The 23,349-nt window shown below is 34.7% G+C and overlaps 1 protein-coding gene across 5 annotated transcripts in view; it reads left to right on the forward strand.

Moving 5' to 3' along the window:
- RIMS2 (regulating synaptic membrane exocytosis 2) overlaps positions 1-23,349 on the forward strand; it is a 583,644-nt gene that overhangs the window by 160,414 nt on the left and 399,881 nt on the right. For all 5 annotated transcript variants that reach the window (XM_055314266.1, XM_055314267.1, XM_055314268.1 and 2 more), the window contains exon 3: positions 5,913-6,223. In XM_055314266.1, the coding sequence (XP_055170241.1) occupies positions 5,913-6,223 (311 nt within the window). The remainder of the gene's footprint in view (positions 1-5,912; positions 6,224-23,349) is intronic.

Here is a 23,349-nt window from a genome sequence, read left to right on the forward strand (position 1 = left end):
GCTTCAGAACAGATAACTTGAGCCATGGCTGAATGGAGGATTATTTGGGGATTAGGAGTCTGCAGTGCCTTGGTAGCTGAGGTGAGATCAAGTCAATAGTGGAGCACAGTCCTGTCAAAATTGAGAAAAGAACCAGACTCTGAAGTACATGAGCTGCAGATTCCAGTAGCAGAAACCCCATAAGACACTAAGACACTTTCTTGGAAAACAGCAGGGAAGAAATATCAGAAATAGAGAATTTATCCAATGGAGGTATTTAACAAACTAAAATTATATGAGATTTTAAAAAAATGTGTCTAGTATGCTCTTGAGAAAAATCAGATAAAAAATAAAGAAGTAAGCTATGTTTCTTTGCAAGTAATTTTTCAAAGCAAAACAATTGGTAACAGAGAAGAGTTTGCAAGAACTAGGATTTGGAGATGTTCCACGTTAAGGCTTCTTCTGTACTGCTGCTATTTGCTGAGAAACGTATGGAAGACATCTTAAAATTTTTTTGCTTCAGTCTGCAGATGTGGCTGTAGCTAGAGAGGCCATGCATGTAGTTCATGGGGAATTTGGGAAAGTCTTGCTGTTTGTCTTGGGGTATTAGATGAAGCAAAGTTTCTGATTTTTGTTTGGTAATCCAGAATATAGAGAGTATAGTGATCTCTCTGTTGCTTAAGGAACATATTTGAAAATGTGCACCCTCTAGGACATGGGCCAGTACTTCACCTTTCCAAATCCACCATGACAGAGCTGGGGGAGGGACTTACAGGTTAGTAGTTACAAGTTCCACTGAATTCTGCCTTTTGAGACACAGAGATCTGTACCAGGCAATTCCCTGGTAATGGGAACACTTCATGGTAATGCTGTGATTGAGCCTCTCTGGATTTCCAGGTCTTTTGCAGATCTTTTCTGAACCCTTCTTGTTTTTTTCAAACACAGCCTGGGCCAGGGGAGAAGAAGGCATGAAGGGATCTGTGGTGTGAATGCAGAATTATCATAATTATAGTAGAAACAATATTTGTACAATTATTTGTTTTGCTTATTGTCTCTCCATGACACTTTAAATACCACAGTAAAGTCTATGTCTGTTGAACTGTATTTACCAGCTCTTAGCATAGTGTGGTATATACTAGGCATTTAGTGAATATTGTAGGAATGAATAAATAATGAATGAATCAGTGTGAATAGCTATTTGCCCATCTATAAATAAATTGCAGTTTTATGGTCTTAATTTTTATGATAAATTACAGCTTCATCCAAGTTTACATACTAATACTGAATGGAATATTAGTCTTTTAATACTACTGGTTGGATTAATAGCTGGCTTTCTGTAAGAAAGAGCCCAGGTTTGTGGCATTTTCCAATTTCTGTTGTTGAAATACACCTAGCAGGGCTGATTTCAAGCTAACCCACATAACTTTGTTGAACGTGGAGTTGGGAAGAAATGTGCACACTGGTTCTTATGACTCAGTGAAAGCTGGCTCCAGACCAACACTGAAACACTTTTGTAATGCAAGTTTAGTAATGCATTGTTCTTCACGTATGAAGATTATGCTGGGGATACGCACTCACTACAACATGTAGTTTAAAAGATTCTCAATTAGTTAAGGTAATGCTATCAGTGTAAAGGATAAACTCAAAAAGTTTGTGTAGCTCAATGTTATTGAAGTTTGTTTCTTATTTACATGAAGTCTGCATTAGTGTGGCTGATCAGCAGAGGACTCTCTTCCAGGTGCTCATTCAAGTTCCTGGGCTCCTTTTTTTTTTTGGCTCCTTTTTCCCCTACGACTTGAATGAAGAGCATGATGGTAGTATATGAGAGTTTTTTAATGGTCATGGGAATGGCACATATCATTGCACTTATAATCAAATAGCCAGGACATAGTCATATGGCCATGGCCATCCCTGACTACAATAGAGACTGAGAAATTCAGCATTCTAGGGGAGGAAAGAAAGAAATTTAATGGCCAGGATCTTTCAGTGTTCTAGTCATGTGACAGATTAAGCTGATCATTTTATATTCTTTTCTTACTAATACACTCATTTATAAGCAGGCAGGCAATAATTAGAAGTGGAGTCTAGTAAATTCTATAATCTGTACAGAGTTAACTGGATCTTATGAGCTTGATCTATGGTCTAACCAATAATCCTTCCTGTCTCTGAATTACTCTATTATTTATTGTCCCTATTTAGATGAAAATTATAGTTTTGCAGAGCTTTAAATTCTTTTATTGTATGCACTTGACATAATTTTGTTTTTCTCTTCTTTGGCTGTTCAGTTTAACTATTGCATTTATTAATCATATAATTTTAAAGAAATATTTCTATTTTTCTTAGTTTTCCCCCCCTCCCTTTCAAAGCCACCAAGGATGCTTATAGAACGGAGCATATGATAATGTGTGGCAAATTTGGGTCATATTATCTCTTATTTTTTTTTCATATTATCTCTTAATATTGCTATATTACTTTGAAAAGTTTGGCATATTTAGAAATGAAGGTAATAATACCTTATAATTTTGAATTCTATATGTGTTTGTATTCTCAGGGCCTGGGTGTTTTCGATATTTATGAACGTCAGCAAAACTAATAGGCCCTACTATTGCTATTTATGGACATATATATTACTATCTGTTTTTAACAGAATTCATCATGTGATACACTTGCTAATTAACTTGATTAGTTAAAGCATTTCATTAACAAGAGCCCTGTGATTTTGTTTCCAAGTCAGTTTAATTCTGTTTCATAGACACATCATTTACTTCTAATAGACATTAATCATTTCATGACCAGTTAGTTAAAAGTCATCGCCTACATACACACGTGTATGTGTTTATGAGATGGAACTCAGGATCCTTAGTTTAGAAGTTAAGTTGCTATCCATGTGTGTGAAGGGCTTACAAGTGAAAGTGAAAGTGTCGGTTTCTACACTTAGAGTGGATTGGTTTACTGAACTGTAAAGATTAATAAACTATTAAATCCAAGAATGGGAGGAGATAGTAAAAGAAGAAAAGGAATGTGAATTGGGTGTTAGGATATGAGGATACTAAAAGCTGGCATATAGGAGGGAATATAGCATGTAGTCAGAAAGGTAGCAGCCAATGTGGGTATCCCAGAGAGTCTGGAGTGAGAATTAATATAGAAAGAGCCTTTAATAAGAATCGAACAGCATCCTTCCAGCCTTACACTCATTTATCTTATATCAGTATTCCCTGGATTTTAACAGATGAGGAGAACGAAGCCCATCGTTCTTCCAAGTCTTGTTCTCATTTTGGGCTACACAGGAATGTTAATATTACTATTTGTACGATGAATAGTTCACACAGAGGTAAATTGGCGAGGTTCCTCATGGTCTTCTGTAGTTACTGAGGAGCATACCTATAACCCATTCCTCATATCAAGTTGGGAATCTGCTTCAGCCAGTGGTTCTCTTGCTTTATCAGGCATCAGAATCTCCTATGAGATTTGCCAAAAAAATCAGTTTCTGGGTCCTGCCCCAGATTTTCTGAGTCAGTAGGTCTGGAATGGGGCCTGAGAATTTGCATTTCTAACGAGTTCCTCGGGTGATACTGGTGCTTTTGTCTCAGGGATAGTCTGAGAATCTCTGCTCCAGAAGAGCTTAAGTAACCTGCTTGCCTTGTGACAAATAATGAAGCAACGATAGGTTGTTTCTGCAGGTGATTGTGATTGGATACCTGTCTGTCTCACAAACTCACTATCGTTTTATTGTCAGTTACCAGGCACAAAGGGTATTATTCTTCAATGCCCTGACTTATTCTAGATGAATTCATATCATGAAGTTATATAGCTTATATTATCACTATAATGTGAATAGTAATGCTTAGAATAAGATAGAAACGTTGAAATTCAAACTTTATTTTAACATTTTACGGTTCTGTATTTAGTATACCTTTCACATTAAGAGAGAACTGCAATACTAACGTTTGTCACAAGATGGCATCAGAAGGCTGAAGATTTTGGTTGAAACTTCATTTTTGAGAGTTTAATATATTTCATGAATATTCAAACCAAAAGAAATTTGTATGATGAGGTTTTTCTTTTTTTTTTAAATTTGCGTGAGATTTTGGTATTTTATATCAAAAATAATTTCTAGTTTACTTATAGGCACAATTATTGACATTTTTGATGACTAATTCTTTTGGAAATCAGTGAGACATAAATCTTAGTGTAATAACATTGAATATCTTACTATCTTTCCTCGAGAAGGATTTCAAGAGAATTCAAGTTAACAAGCATTTAGAAGGTCTAACAGTCCTGTGATTGATAGTGTCTCCTTATGACAAATAGACGATATAAACCCTGTCCCCAGTGAACTTTGAGTTTAGCTGCGGGGGGAAAAAAGAACTGTATATCCAGTTCAAAGAGATAACAAAATAACGGGCACCCCGGGTGGCTCACAAGTTTACCGCTGCCTTCAGCCCAGGGCCTGATCCTGGTGACCGGGATCGAGTTCCATGTCAGGCTCCCTGCATGGAGCCTGCTTCTCCCTCTGCCTGTGTCTCTGCCTCGCTCTCTCTGTCTCATGAATAAAAGAATAAAATCTTAAAAAAAAACCCCAAAAAACAAAGAGATAACAAAATAATATAAAATGATTAAGTACAATGTTGCATGATATGGATTGTACAAAACAATATGAACAAGAATGAGAATGAGGGCAATTAAAAACTTTAAGTGGCATTTTACAGAAACATCTTTGTATCAGTTGAAACACCAAAATGAATCTTCTTTTACTGCGATTATCTATTATTATTGTAACTTACTTAAACCATGAGGAAGTGTGTAGCAATTTTGAGAATTGTGTTAAGATTCATTATTTGACATAAACAACAGAAAACATTCACTTGAAATATAAACCTTTTGTTTCATCAATATAGAATTTTATTTTTTTTTCTAATTGAAAAAGATTTCTTAGAATCTTTTTTCTGACCAGAAGGTTTTCTGGTCACAAAGATAGTAGTTATAACATTCTTAGATTTCTGGAATCTGAAAAATGTATCTATTAAAAAAACAAATGTAGAATGGTGCTTACCAGGCAGGGGATGGGGGAGGGAGAAAGAGGATTTTCTGTTTAATGAGTATAGATTATGTTTCACCATTCTGTGAATATACTTAGCACTACTGAACTGTGCATTTAAAAATGGTTAAAGTGGTAAGTTTTTTTGACATGAAAAGAAAAAAATCAAGTATTCTTCTTGATTTTGAGAAACTAATAGATTTTTATTGAGGATCAACATATTCCTAACTTTATTTTCACCATTAAGAGCTACTTAAAAGAAACAAATACCCCTTCAAGAAGCTTATAATTAATTAGTGATAGAAGATTAACCTAATATAGTAGGCAATCTTCTGGAAGTCTAACATCTACCAAGCATTGTGCTAGACATTTTATATAAATTATTTCCAATCTTTAGTTCTCAAAACAATGTAGGAAAAAAAGTATTATCATCCCTATTTCCCTTTTTTATCACAAAGGAAACTGCTTTATAGATGTGGAGGTTCAGTACTTTGTTCAAGGTTGCAAAGTTTCTAATCTTGGAATTGATATTGAAACCCAAGTCTGTCTAACTTCAAAATCCACTTTCCTATACTACACCATACCCCTAATTTAAATAAAAAGCAATTAAGGAATACAGATAAATAGCTAGTAACTTGGCACTCTAGTTTGGTATTTCTGCTGTCAGTTAACCATTGCCTGTTTTCATTGTAATTATGCTGACAAAGTTAAAAGAGAAGATGTGTAAGATAATTAATACATATAATATAATTAATGGTAGCAGTCAATCTGGATTACATTTTAACTTCGAAAAGATAACCATATGATTTTTTTGTTGTTATTGGTTTGAACTCTCTTTTTATTTGTTTTGACTTTCGGAGACACTAATTTTTCTTCCCTGTGTATTCATGTGCAGGTTATGTGGGTATGTAATTTGTGCCGAAAACAACAAGAAATCCTCACTAAATCAGGAGCATGGTTTTATAATAGTGGATCTAATACATCACAGCAACCTGATCAGAAGATTCTGCGAGGAATGCGGAATGAGGAGGCGCCTCAGGAGAAGAAAGCAAAAGTGCATGAGCAGGCCCAGTTCCAAGGACCCTCAGGTGACTTATCTGTACCTGCAGTGGAGAAAAGTCGATCTCATGGGCTCACAAGACAGGATTCTATTAAAAATGGGTCAGGAGTGAAGCACCAAATTGCCAGTGACATAGCTTCAGACAGGTAAACATTTTGTTTAATCTTTAGGTAAACATTATTTTTAATCTTCATTCTGAACAGAAATAAAAATACATGAAATGTTTAGGCACTGAGTTGTCTAAATGTAATGTAAATGTCCATGTGTTTTATATAAATGCCAGAAGTGATGTTCAGGACTTGGATGATTAGAGGTTTGAATAATCTTAGGTTTATTCTGACTTTCAGAATAAAGAAATGAGATAAAACGGAGGATTAGGTAGAAGGCTATTGGCATAGGAAAGACACACTGGGATAGGGATGATGGGAATGACAAAGAGATGGTTTGAAGAATTTTAGAGAGGTTGCCTTGAACGAACCGACCAGAAGAAAGAGGTAAGAGAATGGGGAAAGTTACTGATACCTCTAAAAGTTCAGTCTTGGGCTGAAAGATGAGGTAATTTTCCAAGCAGGCAGATACAGATGAAGGGATTTCTTGAATTTGCCATATTCTTGGGTACTCTGTTATTACTGTGTGGGCTCAATTCTACGGGCTTCTTCATATTCAAAATGTTAGACTTTCACAACTAGTATTTATGGTCCTATATTTCCTACCTTTGGAAGGGGAGGATGAAGAATTTTCATGGGGAGATTATTTTTCTATACCATATTCCTATTTGTATGGAAAATTAAAAAAAATCTCATTTATACTATTTCTGTTGTCTAGAAATGGCTAATAAATTTCCACGTGAATAATTATAAAGTAACATGTTTGTGGAAAAACAAACCTAAAATTATACTAATAGGATGGTGGGTTCTGAGCATTCACCTTTTACAGATAACGGAAAGTCACTTTTTATAGTGCTTAAAGTTGTCACCACAATGGGTTGCTATATTTTATGAGATTAATAAAATGATGATTTCACCAGTTCTTTTGAAAACTAGCAAAAGCAAAGCAATGTAATCCTATCTTTGGGCAAAACTATGATGGTTTCCTGGCTGAAATGCTATGAACATGTCTCGGTGTAAAATCTCAGGAACTCAAGAATTTTAAGTTTAGAGGACCCTTTTAGATTGAGGTCCACTTGAAGCAGATAATATAGTTTATTTGGAAGGCAATTCCAGGCACTACCTATAGGGAGCGAGCAATGATCCATTGAAGAGCCTAACACTAGGCACATTGAAGAGCAGGTTATCTCTTTTGGCAAATGTGTGTCAATTTTACTGAGACTTCTGGGAGTCAGGGTTACCATATCTAATGGGCAAGGAGATTGGGGTATTTTTCTCTATCTCCCCTTTGTTATTTGTCTAGGGTTGTTTCTTAGGAGAATGTTAACTCTTTGGAACTCACTGGCCAAGCCTGTTAGTATGGCCAGAGAAAGTACTCAGGCAGAGTGTTTCAAATGTGGTAAGAAGACAGTGCTGTAAATGATGAGGAAGTGTGAGTTGGGACAGTGGCAGTGTCTGCTACACAGGACTTTAGAGATCAATAAAGTCTGTAAAATGGCAACTATTAGAGTCACGGTGTATGAATTTGCATGAAAAAATAGATCATAGCCAGGGGAGGTAGGATTTTCAATGAATGAATGAATGACTAAGTAAAATGGGTAATGGGAACATAGATACATTCTGCAAAAACTAGATAGGTGTGTAAGATAGTTTCCTTTTTTTTAAAATATTTTTTTATTTATTTTTATTTATGATAGGTACACAGTGAGAGAGAGAGAGGCAGAGACATAGGCAGAGGGAGAAGCAGGCTCCATGCACCGGGAGCCTGACGTGGGATTTGATCCCGGGTCTCCAGGATCGCGCCCTGGGCCAAAGGCAGGCGCCAAACCGCTGCGCCACCCAGGGATCCCTGTAAGATAGTTTCCTTTGGAGTTTAGAAGGATAGATTTAGGGAGAATAAAAGGAAGTACTAGAACACTGGATCACATAATAGATGATGAAATTTTGGAATACATTTCATCAGGAAGTTGTGGGTGTTAAAAATAAATCCAATAAGTTTGTGAATGATTAATTCATCTTTGTAAGGAAGCTAGAATCATATCTCTCTAGTCCTTGAAGAAGGTGGTGGTGAGAACAAATATATCTCTTTCAAGATTACCTGTCAACTGTTCTTCTGTTGACAAAGTATTAGCCTGAATGCACAACTAATTGTGGGGGAGCAAGTTCTTTTTTTCTTTTTTTTCCCCCTTCTTCTCTTTTGCCTGGTGACTTTGGCTGTCATTACTAGTAAGTGTGTACCTTAATGACTCAAAGTATATCCTGTATGTATATCCTTCCTTTCTGAACCTCACATAAGTCAAGTCAGTACCTCCTTTTGTTTATAAGACTTACTCTAGCCAGGGAAGAAGTTAGAGTTTAATCCCAGATTGAGGAGTTAAGCCTAAAAAGTGGAATTGGTTATAATTTGTAGAAGCTTTTATTTGAAAAATACTTTCTCTTCAAGAATAATTCAATTTGCCTTATCATAAGCAAGAAAAAGAATATTTTTTTAAAAAAAGAATATTTATTTTATTATTTTAAAATGTAGATTCTACAGCAATTTGTTAGGTATGCATCTATTAATCCACTGAACTCTTTCCCCTAGAGCATGGGGTCAGCAAACTATGCTCCTGGGCCAAATCTGGCTTACCACCTGTTTTTTTATTTTATTTTATTTTATTTTTTTTATTTTAAATAAAGATTTACTGGGACACAGCTGTACCTATTCATTTAGTTATTGTCTATGGCTATTTTCAGCTCCAGCTCCAGGGTTGAACAGTTACAAGAGACCATACAACTCTATAGCCTAAAATATTTACTGTGACCCTTAACTGAAAATGATGGACAACTCCTGCCCTAGAAAGTAGTTAAGTTCTCTTGTTCTGTTGATATGTCTGCTTTCTTTGCCCATTTTCTTATGTTACTGTATAAATCATTTCAGTTAAGCCTGTTTTCTTGTGTATATATATATACATCTTCTTTATCCATTCATCTGTTGATGGCTCTTTCCAGATTTTAAGTCTGTTTTCTTATTCTACTTTCTCCCTGTCCCCCTCCCAGGCTTTCTTTCTTTCTTTCTTTCTTTCTTTCTTTCTTTCTTTCTTTCTTTCTTTCTTTCTTTCTTTCTTTTTCTTTCTTTTCTTTCTTTCTTTCCTCCTTGATTTTGTTTATTCATTAAAGACCAGAGAGGGAGACAGAGACCTAGACAGAGGGAGAAGCAGGCTCCCTGTGGGGAGTCCGATGTGGGACTCGATCCCAGGACCCTGGGATCACAACCTGAGCCGAAGGCAGGCACTCAACCACTGAGCTACCCAGGTGCCCCCCTCTCAGGCTTTCCCTCCCTCTTTCTTCTTCCCACCTGTGCCACCCCCCGCCCCCGCATCTTGTCTCTATTTCTCGTTTTCTCTTCCTATCACTTGCCTTTCTTAGTAGAATGGATCTTCTAGCAGGTTGAAATGGACAGTGAATGAAGCTACTCATAAGGAATATAACTTCAGTTTAAAGTATTATTAGTAATTTGTTTCCTCAATACCATTCAGAAACTGGTGGCCTCAAAAATAGAAGTTTGGTTCAATTAATTTAAATCTCTATGGATCTTAGAATTGTGTTTGATAGATACAAAAGTATGTTACATTTTCTTCTAAGGAGTTTTAATCTTTAACTACAGTAGTTTTGGCCTATTTTATGACTTTTTCTTTCCTCACAGGTTTTAGCACAGTGCTTTACACTTGGAACCTTAGTATTTATGGAGTGAATGAGTATTAATTGGCCCTAGATCTTGGCTTTGAGTTAATAAGTATTTATATTAGTTTTTTCATAAAAATGGCAAATATTTATTATCAATTTAGATGCAAAATATTGTTAGAGATTTTCAAATATGTTTTTTATTTCAGAATAAGTTTTGAAATCACCATTTAAAAAAAATTATGTGCAGTTTGCTTACCCTTTGTTAATGTCCCTCAGGAAGGGCCAGTGGTTTCTCAGCCTTTAATTTACATACATATAATGTGACGATCTTTTTTTTTTAAGATTTATTTATTTATTTTTATTTATGATAGAGAGAGAGAGAGAGAAAGAGGCAGGGACACAGGAGGAGGAGAAGCAGGCTCCATGACGGGAGCCCGACGTGGGACTCGATCCCGGGACTCTAGGATTGCACCCTGGGCCAAAGGCAGGCGCCAAACCGCTGAGCCACCCAGGGATCCCCCTAATGTGACGATCTTACTAAAATTAGATTTGAGGGGCACCTGGGTGGCTCAGTAGTTGAGTGTCTGCCTTTGGCTCAGGGTGTGATCCCAGGGTGCTGGAATCGAGTTCTGCACTGGGCTCCCTGTAGGGAGTCTGCTTCCCCCTCTGCCTGCGTCTCTGCCTACTTCTCAGTGTCTTTCATGAATAAATAAATAAAATCTTAAAAAAAATAAGTAAAATAAAGTATAGATTTGAATTCGGTAGGTCTAAGATAGGGCTTAAAAATCTATATTTCTAACAAACTTCCAAGTGATGCCAGCACTTCTATTGCAGGCCAGTAGTGAGGCAGTAGGGCATTAAGAATATCTTAGATGGGGAAACACCAGTGACCTTCAATAGCCCAGTGGCAATTTTCCTCTGTACCATTACCACCAAGAGACATAAAACTTAATGAACATATAAGGTTCTTAGAAGCAGCATGATTGTTCATCTGAATCTACTGTTCTGACATATTTATTGAATGGGGGACAAAAGGTGGAAAATTGACCATATTTGCATAGCTGCAAACACTTAATTCCTTTATTATGACATTGTGGCTGAGCATTTACTGATTTAAATATGCTCTATTTTTTATAAACTACGTATTCCCCCTTTATGAGACAGTTAGGAAATATATATCTTAAAAATTATACATATAGTTAGGATATTTTACCTCTGGGTTCATTTTCAAGGTAGTAGAAGAGATATTACAAAATGTTTGTTTTAGAAAGAGGCCTTGGGATGTAGGAGGGTTATGAACTACTGGATTAAGGAATCTAAGGTGGGATATAGAGGAGGGCGTATGAAATAAGCATTTAAAAACTAAATTTTTAAGAAAATAAAATTCCACAAAAACTAAAATAAATTTGTCTTACAACATGTAGATGATGTTTTATACACTTGAAATGATTTTAAAATTGGATGCTTCATTATTTTCATAGTTGAAAATTAGTAAGTTAAAATGTAGGAAACTTAATTTTTTTCTTTTATGTAAAATTTTACTATTTATTTAGCACTACCTAGGACATTGGGAGAAGTTAAAAAGTAAGCAGTGTTATGGCTAATTTGTTTGGTGGAAGGGATGAAAATTGGCAATCAGAAGACAGTCCTTGTTCTACTACTCTTTACTATTATTATTTGTAGGTATATGTGTTTTGTGTCTCCATTTTCTCATCTCTGAAAACGGGAAGGCAGTCTGCAAGATGTCAGAAAGACTTCCACTTGTAAAATTCTTTGCTATGTTGTATTTTAAGGTCTCTGCCATGGCATAAACTTGGGAATATTCTCTCCCATTATTTTTTTTTCTTTCCTATAACTGGTAGTATTGTGTTCAATTAATAGAGGGTTATCTTCCATATTGTAATAACTTATTGTTATAATCCACTTATTCAACAGACACTTATCGAATTTCAGTTAGATATTATCTGTTATAAATGCCTCAAATAATTTCACCATGATTCATATATAAAACCAAATATTAGGTTAAATCTCTAATAAGGACATTTTGACTCTGATCTTGTAATCAGAATACTATGTAATATTTCTCTATTTTTCCCTATTTCTATTATAAGATAAAAATTAATAAATAATAGGAAAAAAGTAACAGAGTTAACTGCTTCTAATGGACTATGAAGCATTTTAAGAAACATAACTACAAAGAAATTATATTTCATAGGCATCCTGGATTCTTAAGTATTTGTTTCTACATTTTACTGCTTAAATGACACTTCATGGAAGTACTAAGAAATTTTATTATCATTTTTTCTGGAATTTTAATTAGGTAAGAGTGGAAAACTAAAAAAAAATGTCATGTCTCAATTACATTTCACTGCATTCTCTTAGATGGTGAGTATGCTACCAGATAGAATTGATGACAACAGAGTAATAAAAAGATGAGGTGATTATCTTGGATCTAAAATGTAAAGTTTTAAGACAAATTAAGTACAATGAAAATTTAGGGATTTGTGATTACCATAATTTCCTTATTGCCTGATACTTATAACCTACCAAATACTTTTGTGACATTTGATTAATTAATTAAAAAAATTAGATTCAAATTTCAGTTAGTTAACATACTATTAATAATAATAACAACATATTAGTTTCAGGTATATAATATAGTGATTCAGCAATTCCCTACAACACCTGGTGCTCATCACAGCTGGTGTCCTCTTTAATCCCAATCACCTATTTCACTCATCCTCCCACCCACCTCTCCTCTGGTAACCATCAGTTTGTTCTCTATAGTTAAGAGTTTTTTTCTTGGTTTGCATCTCTCTCTCTCTCTCTTTCATTTCTCCATTGCTCATTTGTTTTGTTTCTTAAATTCTACGTATGAGTGAAATTATATAGCATTTGTCTTTCACTAACTTATTTCTCTTAGCATAATACTCTTTAGCTCCATCCAAAATGGCAAGATTTCATTCCTTTTTATGGCTGAGTAATACTGCTGTGTGTGTGTGTGTGTGTGCGTGTGTGTGTGTACGTACCACATCTTTCTTATGTGTTCTTTAGTCATTGGACACTTGGGCCGTTTTCATAATTTGGCTTCTGTAGATAATGCTCCTGTAAACATAAGGGTGCATTATCCCTTTGAATTAGTATTTTTGTGTTCTTTGGGTAAATACCTAGTAGTGCTATTGCTGGATTGAAGGATAGTTCTATTTTTAACTTTTTCAGGAAACTCCATATTGTTTTCTAGAGTTGTTTCTCCACTTCCTTGCCAACATCTGTTGTTGGTTTTAGCCATTCTGACTGGTGTGAGGTGATTATCTCATTGTAGTTTTGATTTGTTTTCCTGATGATGACTGATGTTGAACATTTTTTTCATGTCTGCTGACCATCTATATGTTTTCTTTGGAAAAATGCCCATTCATGTTTTCTGCTATTTTTTTTAACTGGATCATTCATTTCTTGGGTATGGAGTTTTAGAAGTTCTTAATATATTTTGGATACTAATCCTTTATTAGATATGTTGTTCTCAAACATCTTCTCCCATTCCATAGGTTGCCATTTAGTTTCGTTGATTGTTCCCTTTGCTGTGCTACATTTGGTTATTTTAAAGTAGGAATAATAGCTAAAATACATGCTTAAGACTTCTGCTTCCAGTATAGATGGAGTAATAGGGCCTGATCTACCCTTCTACCTGAGATATCTGAAAAATAGACAATATATTTGAAACGGTGGCTTTTTGTTTTTTTAATAAATTGGGAATTAGGCAATAAAGGAGAGTAATACCTGAGAGATGGGAAATAAACAAAGAGCCTCATGATTGCTGCAGAATGCTGCTTTGAGAGAGTTTACAGACTATTGCAGAGGGAGAAGAGTACAGGCAGAGACCAGCTTCTTCCTAAGTTGAGGAGACAATTCTGAGGGCCTGGGAGACCAAGGCAGCTATAGTTTGCTAGACGGAGTACCAGAGAGGAGAGAGATGAACAGAAAGACACCCTGGAGATCTGAAGGGTTTGTGTGTGTGTGTGTGTGTGTGTGTGTGTGTGTGTGTGTGTATTCAGTGGACTAATGATTGGCACATGTATATGAAGAAACTACTTGAGGCCAGGGACAGAATTACCCAAAATGATTAGAGGGAACACTGGCCTGCATTCTCATAGGACCAAGAATAATGTTTGTTTGCAGCAGCCAGACTCGAAAACCTCAGGATTCCTGGAATATGGGTAGAATATTTTAGAAAGTTTTACCTCAGCAATGGGGAATAATTAATGCTAAAATAAGCACTGCTGTGAGACAGCATAGCAAATCATAAAAGCAAGACTTGAAAGGATCAGGCTGTTTCCACGTAATTTAACTGCCTCCCAGAAGTTCAAGAAGAGTTATAGGAATACAAAAGTACCCAACGTGATAAAATTTACAGTGTTTGACATCCAATCAAAGACAACTAGGTACAAAATGGCAGGAAAAGACAATAATGAGAAAGTAACCAGATGCTGGACATCAACCCAGAAGTGATACAGATATTAGAAATAGTGGGCAAGAACTTTAAAGTAGTTACTAGAATGGTATCCCATACAATTTTAAGAAGTAGAGCTATATAGATAAGTAACATATAAAAATAAAACCCAAATTAAACTTACAAAGATGAGAATTATAATGTCTGAAATGAAAAATATACTTGATGGGGATAATGGAAGATTAGGTACTGATGAAGAAAGGATTAGTGAATTGAAGACAAATCAACAGAATCCATGCAAGATGAAATGCAGGATGAAAAAGTGAATAAATAATTTAAAAAATGAAAAAACATCATTAGCTATGGGACAGTATCAAGAATTTAATATTCATGTAATTGGGTGGTCCTTGAAGGAGAGAAGAGCATGAAGGGCACTAAGAAAATTTTGAAGAAATAGTGGTCAAATTTTTTTTCTTTCTCCAAATTTTTATTTAAGTTCCAGTTACTTGACATACAGTGTAATATTAGTTCCAGGTGTAGAATTTAGTGATTTTCACTTACATACAATACCCAGTGCTCATCACAAGTGCCTTCCTCAATCTACTTCAACTATTTAATCGCATCCCTCACTCCTTTCCTACTCTTAACCATCAGTTAAACACATTTTAAATATAAAGACAAATGTAGTTAAAAGTATGAATGGAAAAGATATACCATGTTAAAACTACTTATAAAGCCAGAAAGAAAGCTGGACTGGTTATACTAAGATCACAGTAAATATCAGAGTAAACAATATTACAAGAATGAGGACTGTTGCTTCATAATGAAGGTTAGTTAATCAAGAGAACATAAACATTTTAAATGTTTATATTAACAGCTTCAAAATATATGAAGCAAAAACTGATAAAACTGTAAGGAGAGATTAGACAAATCTACAATTATAGTTGGAAGTTTCAATACTTTTGTCTTAATAACTAATAGAACAAGTAGGCAGAAAATCAGCAAACATATAGTGGACTTGAGCAGTAGTATCAAACAACCTGACCTAATTGATGTTTGTAGTACAAGCCACCAAACAGTAGCAGAATATTCATCCTTATTAGGGATACGCAGAACAGTTACCAAGATAGGCCATATTCTAGCCATTAAACAAGCTTCATTAAGTTGAAAGGAATCCAGGTAATAAAAAATATGTTCTGTGATCACAATGGAAATAAATTAGAAATCAGTAACAGAAAGATCTATGGAAAAATTTGGGAGCTAAATAATGTACTTTTAAACAACCTAATGATCAAAGAAGATTTGAAAAAGGGCATAGTAAACATTTTTTTTAAACTGAATTAAAATGAAAACACACCACGGAATTTGTAGGCTGCCACTAAAGCTGTACTTGGGGAAGAATTTAGGCACCTAGTCACCTTTATTAGAAAAATAGGAGGGGCACCTGAGTGGCTCAGTTGGTTAAGCTTCTGCCATCAGCTCAGGTCATGATCCCACACTGGGGCTCCCTGGTCAGTGGGGAGCCTGCTTCTCCCTCTCCCTCTGCTTCTCCTTTTCCTTCTGCTGCATCCTACCCTGCTCTGCTCCTACTCTTGCTCTCAAATAAGTAAATAAAATCTTAAAAAAAGAAAGAAAATAGGGAAGATCTCAAAGCATTGATCTCAGTGTCCACCTTAAGAAACTTAGAAAAGTAAATTAAACCCAAGTAAACAGAATAAAGAAAACAATAAAAATTAGGTAGACATCATTGAAAGAGAAAATTGAAACAATGAAGCCAAAAGCTGATTCTTTAAGATCAGTAAAATCATTAAACTTCTAGATAGGCTACTCAAGAAAAAAAGATAGAAATTACCTATATCGTGAATAAGAGAGATGACCTCACCATGGACTCTAGGGATTTTAAAACGCTAAAAAGGAAATATTTTGAAAAATATTTTTCCTACAAAATGTTTTCTTAGATGCAGAACACACTAATCATGAAAAAAAATGACAAGTCAGGCTTCATCAATAAGAGCTTCTGCTCATCAGAAGACATTGTTAGTCAAATATATAATCAATTTGTATTTCAAGAAATTTGAAGAGAAAATATTTGCTATACATGTAGCTTAAAAAGGAATATAATGAACACTTACATTTAAATGATAAAAATATCCCCCAAATGCAAAAAAAAAAAAAAAAAGGAACAAACTTTTCACAAAAGAAAGTATGTGAATGGCTAATAAACATAAGAAAAAATGGCTGGTGTCCTAGTCATTTGTGAGATGGTTTGAGGTACTCTCTAGGAAGGCTACAATTTAGAACAACAAAAACTTGACATCACATAATATTTCTGAGGACCTAGAGCAAATTTGACCTCTAATTATTTTCTAGTGAGAATGTAAAACTTGTGAAATGGTACGAGTATTTTGGAAAAGTCTTTGATAGTTTCTTTTAAAACTAAATATACACTGGGGCACCTGGGTAGCTCAGTTGGGTTAAGCCTCCAGCTCTTGGTTTTTGGTTCAGGTCATGATCTCAGGGTTGTGAGTCGGGCTTTGTGCTCAGTGGGGAGTCTCCTTGAGATTCTCTCTCTCCCCCTCTTCACTTGTCCCCCCACCCCCACAATAAATAAAAAAAAAATTGAAAATACCCTAAATATATGCTTAGCCTGTGACTCAGTAAATCTACTTCTGAGTATTGACTTAAAAATGAAATCATATGGCTATAAAAATACTTGTATAATAGTGTTTATAGCAGCTTTATTCTTAGTAGTTTGAAAATGGAAACTCTCTGTATGCCCATCAATCAGGACAATGAATGAAATTGTGGTATATTTAAATAAAATGAGGGAACTATTTATATGCACAGAAACATGGATAAGTCTCAAAACTATTGTGCTGAGTATAAGAAGCCAGACAAATATGATTCCAATTATATGAAGTTCCAGAAGAGACAAAACAAATGTGTAGTGGAAGAAATCATAACAATGCTTTCCTTGGGGGAACTTTCTGGAATGATAGAAATATTCTGTATCTTGACATAAATATGGATTACTAGTTATATATATATTTGTCAATAAGTATTACAGTGTGACACTTAAGATTTGTGTTCTTTTTACCTGAAACCAGTATTACACTAGATCTTAACTAACTAGAATTTAAAAATTTGAAACAAAAATGAAGTACAACAACAAAAAAGATTTGTGTACTTTTTACTGAATGTAAATTATTTCTCAATAAAAAAATTAAAACGGAATTATGTATATAATTGCTACATTAAAATTTTTCTAGTTTTATTGAGATATAATTGATATGTAACATGGTATTAGCTTGTGTACAATATAATGATTTTATATATGTATATATTATGAAATGAGTATCAAAATACGTTTACTTAACATCTTTCACCTCACATAATATATATTTTTCTTGTGATGACAACTTTTTTTTTTTATAAATTAATTTTTATTGGTGTTCAATTTACCGACATACAGAATAACACCCAGTGCTCATCCCGTCAAGTGTACCCCTCAGTGCCCGTCACCCATTCACCCCCACCCCCCACCCTCCTCCCCCTCCACCACCCCTAGTTCATTTCCCAGAGTTAGAAGTCTTTATGTTCTGTCTCTCTTTCTGATATTTCTCACACATTTCTTCTCCCTTCCCTTATATTCCCTTTCGCTATTATTCATATTCCCCAAATGAATGAGAACATACACCGTTTGTCCTTCTCCGGTTACTGTGGCCAAGTTCAAAAAGGGTGTTGCCTGAGTTCTTCTCTGGGATTTTGATGGAATCTTGTCTCACATTTAGATCTTTCATCTATTTTGAGTTTATCTTTGTGTATGGTGCAAGAGAGTGGTCCAGTTTCATTCTTCTGCATGTGGATGGTGATGACAACTTTTAAAATCTATTCTTATACTTGCTCCTTTTTTAAATTGTAGATTTCATTGAAATTTTATTGATACTAATTGTTTAAGATTTATTTGAAATTGGATTAGAAATAATGAATTTTTCTTCATAACCTTTCAACAACAGTTATTTTCAGTATATTCAGAGATGCATATATTTATAGAATGCTGATAGTGGTTCTAGAACCAAATCAGCTGTATTTATAATTTATTAGGTGCAGATTACATATGATTTAGGGACTACCTAGCTTATTTCTCTGAGCTATCTTCTGAAACTGTGACATAGTTCTCATGATTCTTATTCCAATTGGTTACCTGAGATATGTGGTGAGGAAAAAGCAACATGAACATGAGGGAAAGAAGATAAAAAGTTGTAAAGAGAAATAATCTAAAAAAGAGAATCAAAGTAAGCTTAAGAAAGAGCTTAATTATAAAGAGCTAAGGAACTGGAAAAGATAAAACTCTGATGGTTGCCTTAGGAGAAAGAAGAATTTTAATAATTTGGAAGCAAGTGGCTTTATAACCTTATTCCCAGATATTTCTTTTTATACTTTTTGGAATATCAGATGAAACAAAAAGGCAACAAAGATGGCTGTGTGTTTGGTACTACTTACATTGAATTATGCACATTCAATAAATGCTTGAAACAGATGATGAGTGACTGAAATTTGTAATACTAATATGTTTAACGTGACGGATGTCATTTCTGTAGCATCTTTTATTGGCAGAATGATCAAACAATAGACTTGAAGATATATAATGACATTTTGTAATATAGCCAACATTTGAGACATTTTTAAGAGTATGATATGAGCTCTGAAAGACAAGCTATGTCTTTTTTTAAAAAAGAATGTTTAACATATTATAGTTTGTTTGACAGTGTAAAAGTCTATTCTCTTGGAATAAATAACTTTAACAGTTTTAATGTCAATATTTAGGTGAAAAAGAATTTTTAGTTCTATTTTCAACTGAATTAAACTTGAATCATTCTCAAGTTTCCTTCTTTTAAGTGACCTATAAAAGGAATTGCAATATGTGCCAGTTTGCTTAGGACAGCCCCAGTTTACACCTGTTCTCTCCTGGCAGCCTACATAGGTTGGCATTTATCCTGGATTTTTTTTTACATGAAGTGTTTCATTAACAGTTGCACTAAAATAAGTTGGGGTAAGTTTGGTAGGTCTCCACTTTGTACTTACAGCTCCTGACATGATTTTATTCTGTGTGGGATGCTTATGCAGTGAACATAGTTCGCATCTGAAATTCAACCAGCAAGAATCCATCTTTCCCCTAACTTTTCTTTTTTCTTTTTTAAAGATTTTATTATTTATTTATTTATTCATGAGAGACACAGAGGGAGAGAGAGAGGCAGAGACACAGGCAGAGGGAGAAGCAGGCTCCATGCAGGGAGCCTGATGTGGGACTCGATCCCGGGTCTCCAGGATCACACCCTGGACTGAAGGCAGCGCTAAACCGCTGAGCCACCAGGGCTGCCCTTTCTCCTAACTTTTCAGACACATTATAGTTAACATTTCTCTTTTAAGAGCAGGATGCAAGGTGTTCACTGACAAAACAAAGTGTGATCTAAAGACCACTGTTGGTGGTGGGGGAAGTATTTGACATTGCTACTCCACTTGCCTTTGGTATAGAGGCCACTTTTGTCATGGTTTATTCTTTAGTATTTGAGATGCAGGAAGTAAGGTTTATGGGAGACTTTAGAAATTATAGGTTAGGTGTATGTGGACTATATGCAGGAAATAGAGCCTGAATGGTTTTGTTATAGAGTGTAGAGAAGGTAGCCTTGGGTGTTTCTTCTACAGTGATGTTGTCGTTTATTATACAGTATAAACCTACAACTGTTTATGTATTTTATTATTCTGTAATTTTAAAAAAATTCGTGATAAATATTTTATCAGCAAAGTGCTAAAAAGAGAAAATACATTTTTATTGATGAATGAATCATTTGCACAAATTTGTTTTGTTTGCCGTCCACTAGGGGGCCTGTAGTCACAGAAAACATACATTCAAAAAAGAAAATAATATCCCCCAGAAGAAGCAACATCAATTTTAGAAGTCAGTTATTTTAAGAAGATCTATAGATGACAAAATCATAGATACAGAGGTGTTTTTACACACCATTCTGTCAGGCATGACTTTTCTTTTAATGACTTTTCTTTAACTAATTTTTTAAAAAAGATTTTATTTATTCACGAGAGACACAAAGAGAGAGGCAGAGATATAGGGCAGAGGAAGAAACAGGCTCCCTGAGGGGAGTGTGATGCAGGACTCGATCCCAGGACCCTGGGGTCACGACCTGAGTGAAAGGCAGACGCTCAACCACTGAGCCACTCAAGTACCTCTAAAACTAATTTTAGTGATTTTCAATCCCAAGTTGTGTGTGCATTTGTGTGTGTGTGTGTGTGGGGGGGGTATATGGTGTGTATACCCTGCAAGTAAGCTCCATTAAAAGAAGAACTTCACTGCACCAGTAAATGCTGACATTCTAAAAAGCATTTTAAAAGCTGTTGTAAATTTTCATTATAAAAGTAGAGGAGGAATTGAACAAATTAAAAAAATTTCCTGATGCAGGAGTCATGTGTATATCTTCATCAGTGTATTCCCAGTATTTTGCACAGTAATTGACACATAGTGGTACTCAGTGAATAGTTGCTGAAATACTGAATGAATGGAATAATAAAAGAGCTTAAGAAAAAGGGAGATAAATCATAAAGACATTGCAGTGTCTGATAGAACCCCAGAAAAAGAATGAGGATAGACCTTATGAACAACTGGAGTTGTAGACTCAAAAATACTGTGAACTCTATCTCAGTTTCTTGTCTCTGTTTCTCAGCCTGTCTGTGTTACTCTCATGCTCTCCAAAAAAGGTTTTCACTGCTCAGTTGTTCTACCTGGTAGGAAAAATGACTGTCCACAGAAATTTGTTAAATGAATGAAAGGACTATCATAGTAGCCTTCATGTTGCGTATTGTACATTGTTGGCATATGTATTTTACATAATATTTGGGAATTCATATGATAAGTTCACTTAAAGCTATAGAGAGAGATTCAGTAGTCAAGAAATGAAACTTTGCTATGAAAATATGGCTAAGGTCTAAGAAAACACATAGTTGAACTGAGATTTATGCTAATTGGGGTTGACATAGATAGAACATAATTATAAACCCTGCCATTTGAAAGCTATTAAAATGTCTCACCATTTGATTATGTACATAATGATAACACATATAAAAGTATTTTAGAATGGGCTATAGGTATTTTGATCTGACATTGAACATCAAAATTGATCTTGCCAGTGGACCATGAAAAGATTACCCTGACTGAAAAGGACATAGATAGGATTTTATGTTTTATGTCTCTTAAACTGTGTGCAAGGCAAGAGTAACAATTTCTGAACTCACTTATATCATAAAATTCAGAGTTATCCTGTCTTCTGTTGGTAAAACCATAGGTTTGATATTTTGGAAAAGTTTATCTTTCTTCATAGGTTAGGAGTAAAAGAAATAAATAGCATATGAAAAGTACATATTTTTAATTAGATTAGATTAAATTTATGTTTTCTTTAGCAGCAGGTGTTAGAAGTTATTTTGTTCAAAATAAGTTAGTATTATTGTGAGAGAGGTGGATTTGATAGCACTTGAAAAATTGCCATACTGATTTAAAATATGGTTTAAGATCTGATTCCATGATTACCCTAATTTTTTAATTTGCATTTTCTTTTTGAATTCTTGTTTTTTGGAGTAAGTTTCTTAAAACCTCTGAGCCCAAGGAGAAGGATTTTCTTATGCTTTAGGGTGTATTTCTTTTTCTGTATGGGATCTCCCTATTTTATATTTTTGTTCCATATCTTAGACACTTTGTTTCTTTTTCCTCTGTGACCACTGTTATTATTTTTGTTTGTGTATATTTTTATAAATATTCTCTGCAAATATAGAGATATATATATTTATATATGTTTATTCCTTTAAAATGATATATACATATATACATGTGTGTGTAATATACTGTTATTTTTCTTTTTTCATTTAACAGCGTATATTGGAGGTCTTCTTTTTTACCAGTACATGATGAGTGTGCTTTATCATTTTTTTTTTGATGGATGTGTCAAGATTATTCAGTCTCTATGATGGACACTTAGGATATTGCCATTTTTTTGCTATTACAAATATTGTTGTAATAATCTCATATATATGTGTATACATGTACATCTATATTATAATTCTGTAACAGAGTAAATCTATAAGATAAACTAAAATTCCCAGAAGTGGAATCTTATGCTCAAAGTGAATGTGCAGTTTTAATTTTTTGTAGCATTGCCAGATTACTTACTACAGAGGATGTACCAATCTATACTTCCGTTAACAATTATTAGTGTTCCTGTTTTCTAACTCTTTAGCCAACACAATGTTATAGAACTTTTAATCTTTCTATTTTATATCATAAATGAGTCAAGTCGAGCATTTCTGCATATGTTTGAGAATATTTGTATTTCTTTTTGAACTCTGTTTCCTGTTTTTCTGTGTTAGTCTTGATCTAAATGGGTTTTTAACATCTCTATTTATATTATGGAAGGTAATTCTTTGTGTGATGGATTGTGTATTGGCTTTCTGTGGCTATATCACAAATTGTCACAAACCTATGGCTTAAAACAATATAAACTTATCATCTCACAGTTTTCATGAGTCAAAGTCAGGGTACAGGTGAGCTGGATCCTCAACTCAGAGTCTCACTAGGCTGAAATCCAGGTGTTGCCTGGGGCTGCAATGACATCTGGTGCCCAGGGTTCTTCTCTGAGCTCACTGATCGTTGGAAAAATTCAGTGCCTTGAAATTGTGTGACTGAGACCCTTGACTCTTAAAGGCCACCCACTGTTCCCTGCCAAGAGTCCCTTCCCACAGCATGACAAGTTTTTGTCTTCAGAACCAACAGAGAATGTCTCTGCTGCTTCAAATCTTTTAACATCTGTCTCTGACTTTGTTAACTCTTTTAAAGATTAACTTGGTTGCTTAATCAGGCCCACCTCTCACAATTTCCTTTTTCATTAACTTAAAGTTAACTGTGTAGGGACCTTACTCATCCACAAAATCACCTCATTTATGTCATATAATGTATGAGAATGATAATCCCATTATACTCACCGATCCCACC

Source organism: Nyctereutes procyonoides, unplaced genomic scaffold (genome assembly GCF_905146905.1).
Source record: "Nyctereutes procyonoides isolate TBG_1078 unplaced genomic scaffold, NYPRO_anot_genome, whole genome shotgun sequence".
In the NCBI taxonomy this organism is placed as follows: domain Eukaryota; kingdom Metazoa; phylum Chordata; class Mammalia; order Carnivora; family Canidae; genus Nyctereutes; species Nyctereutes procyonoides.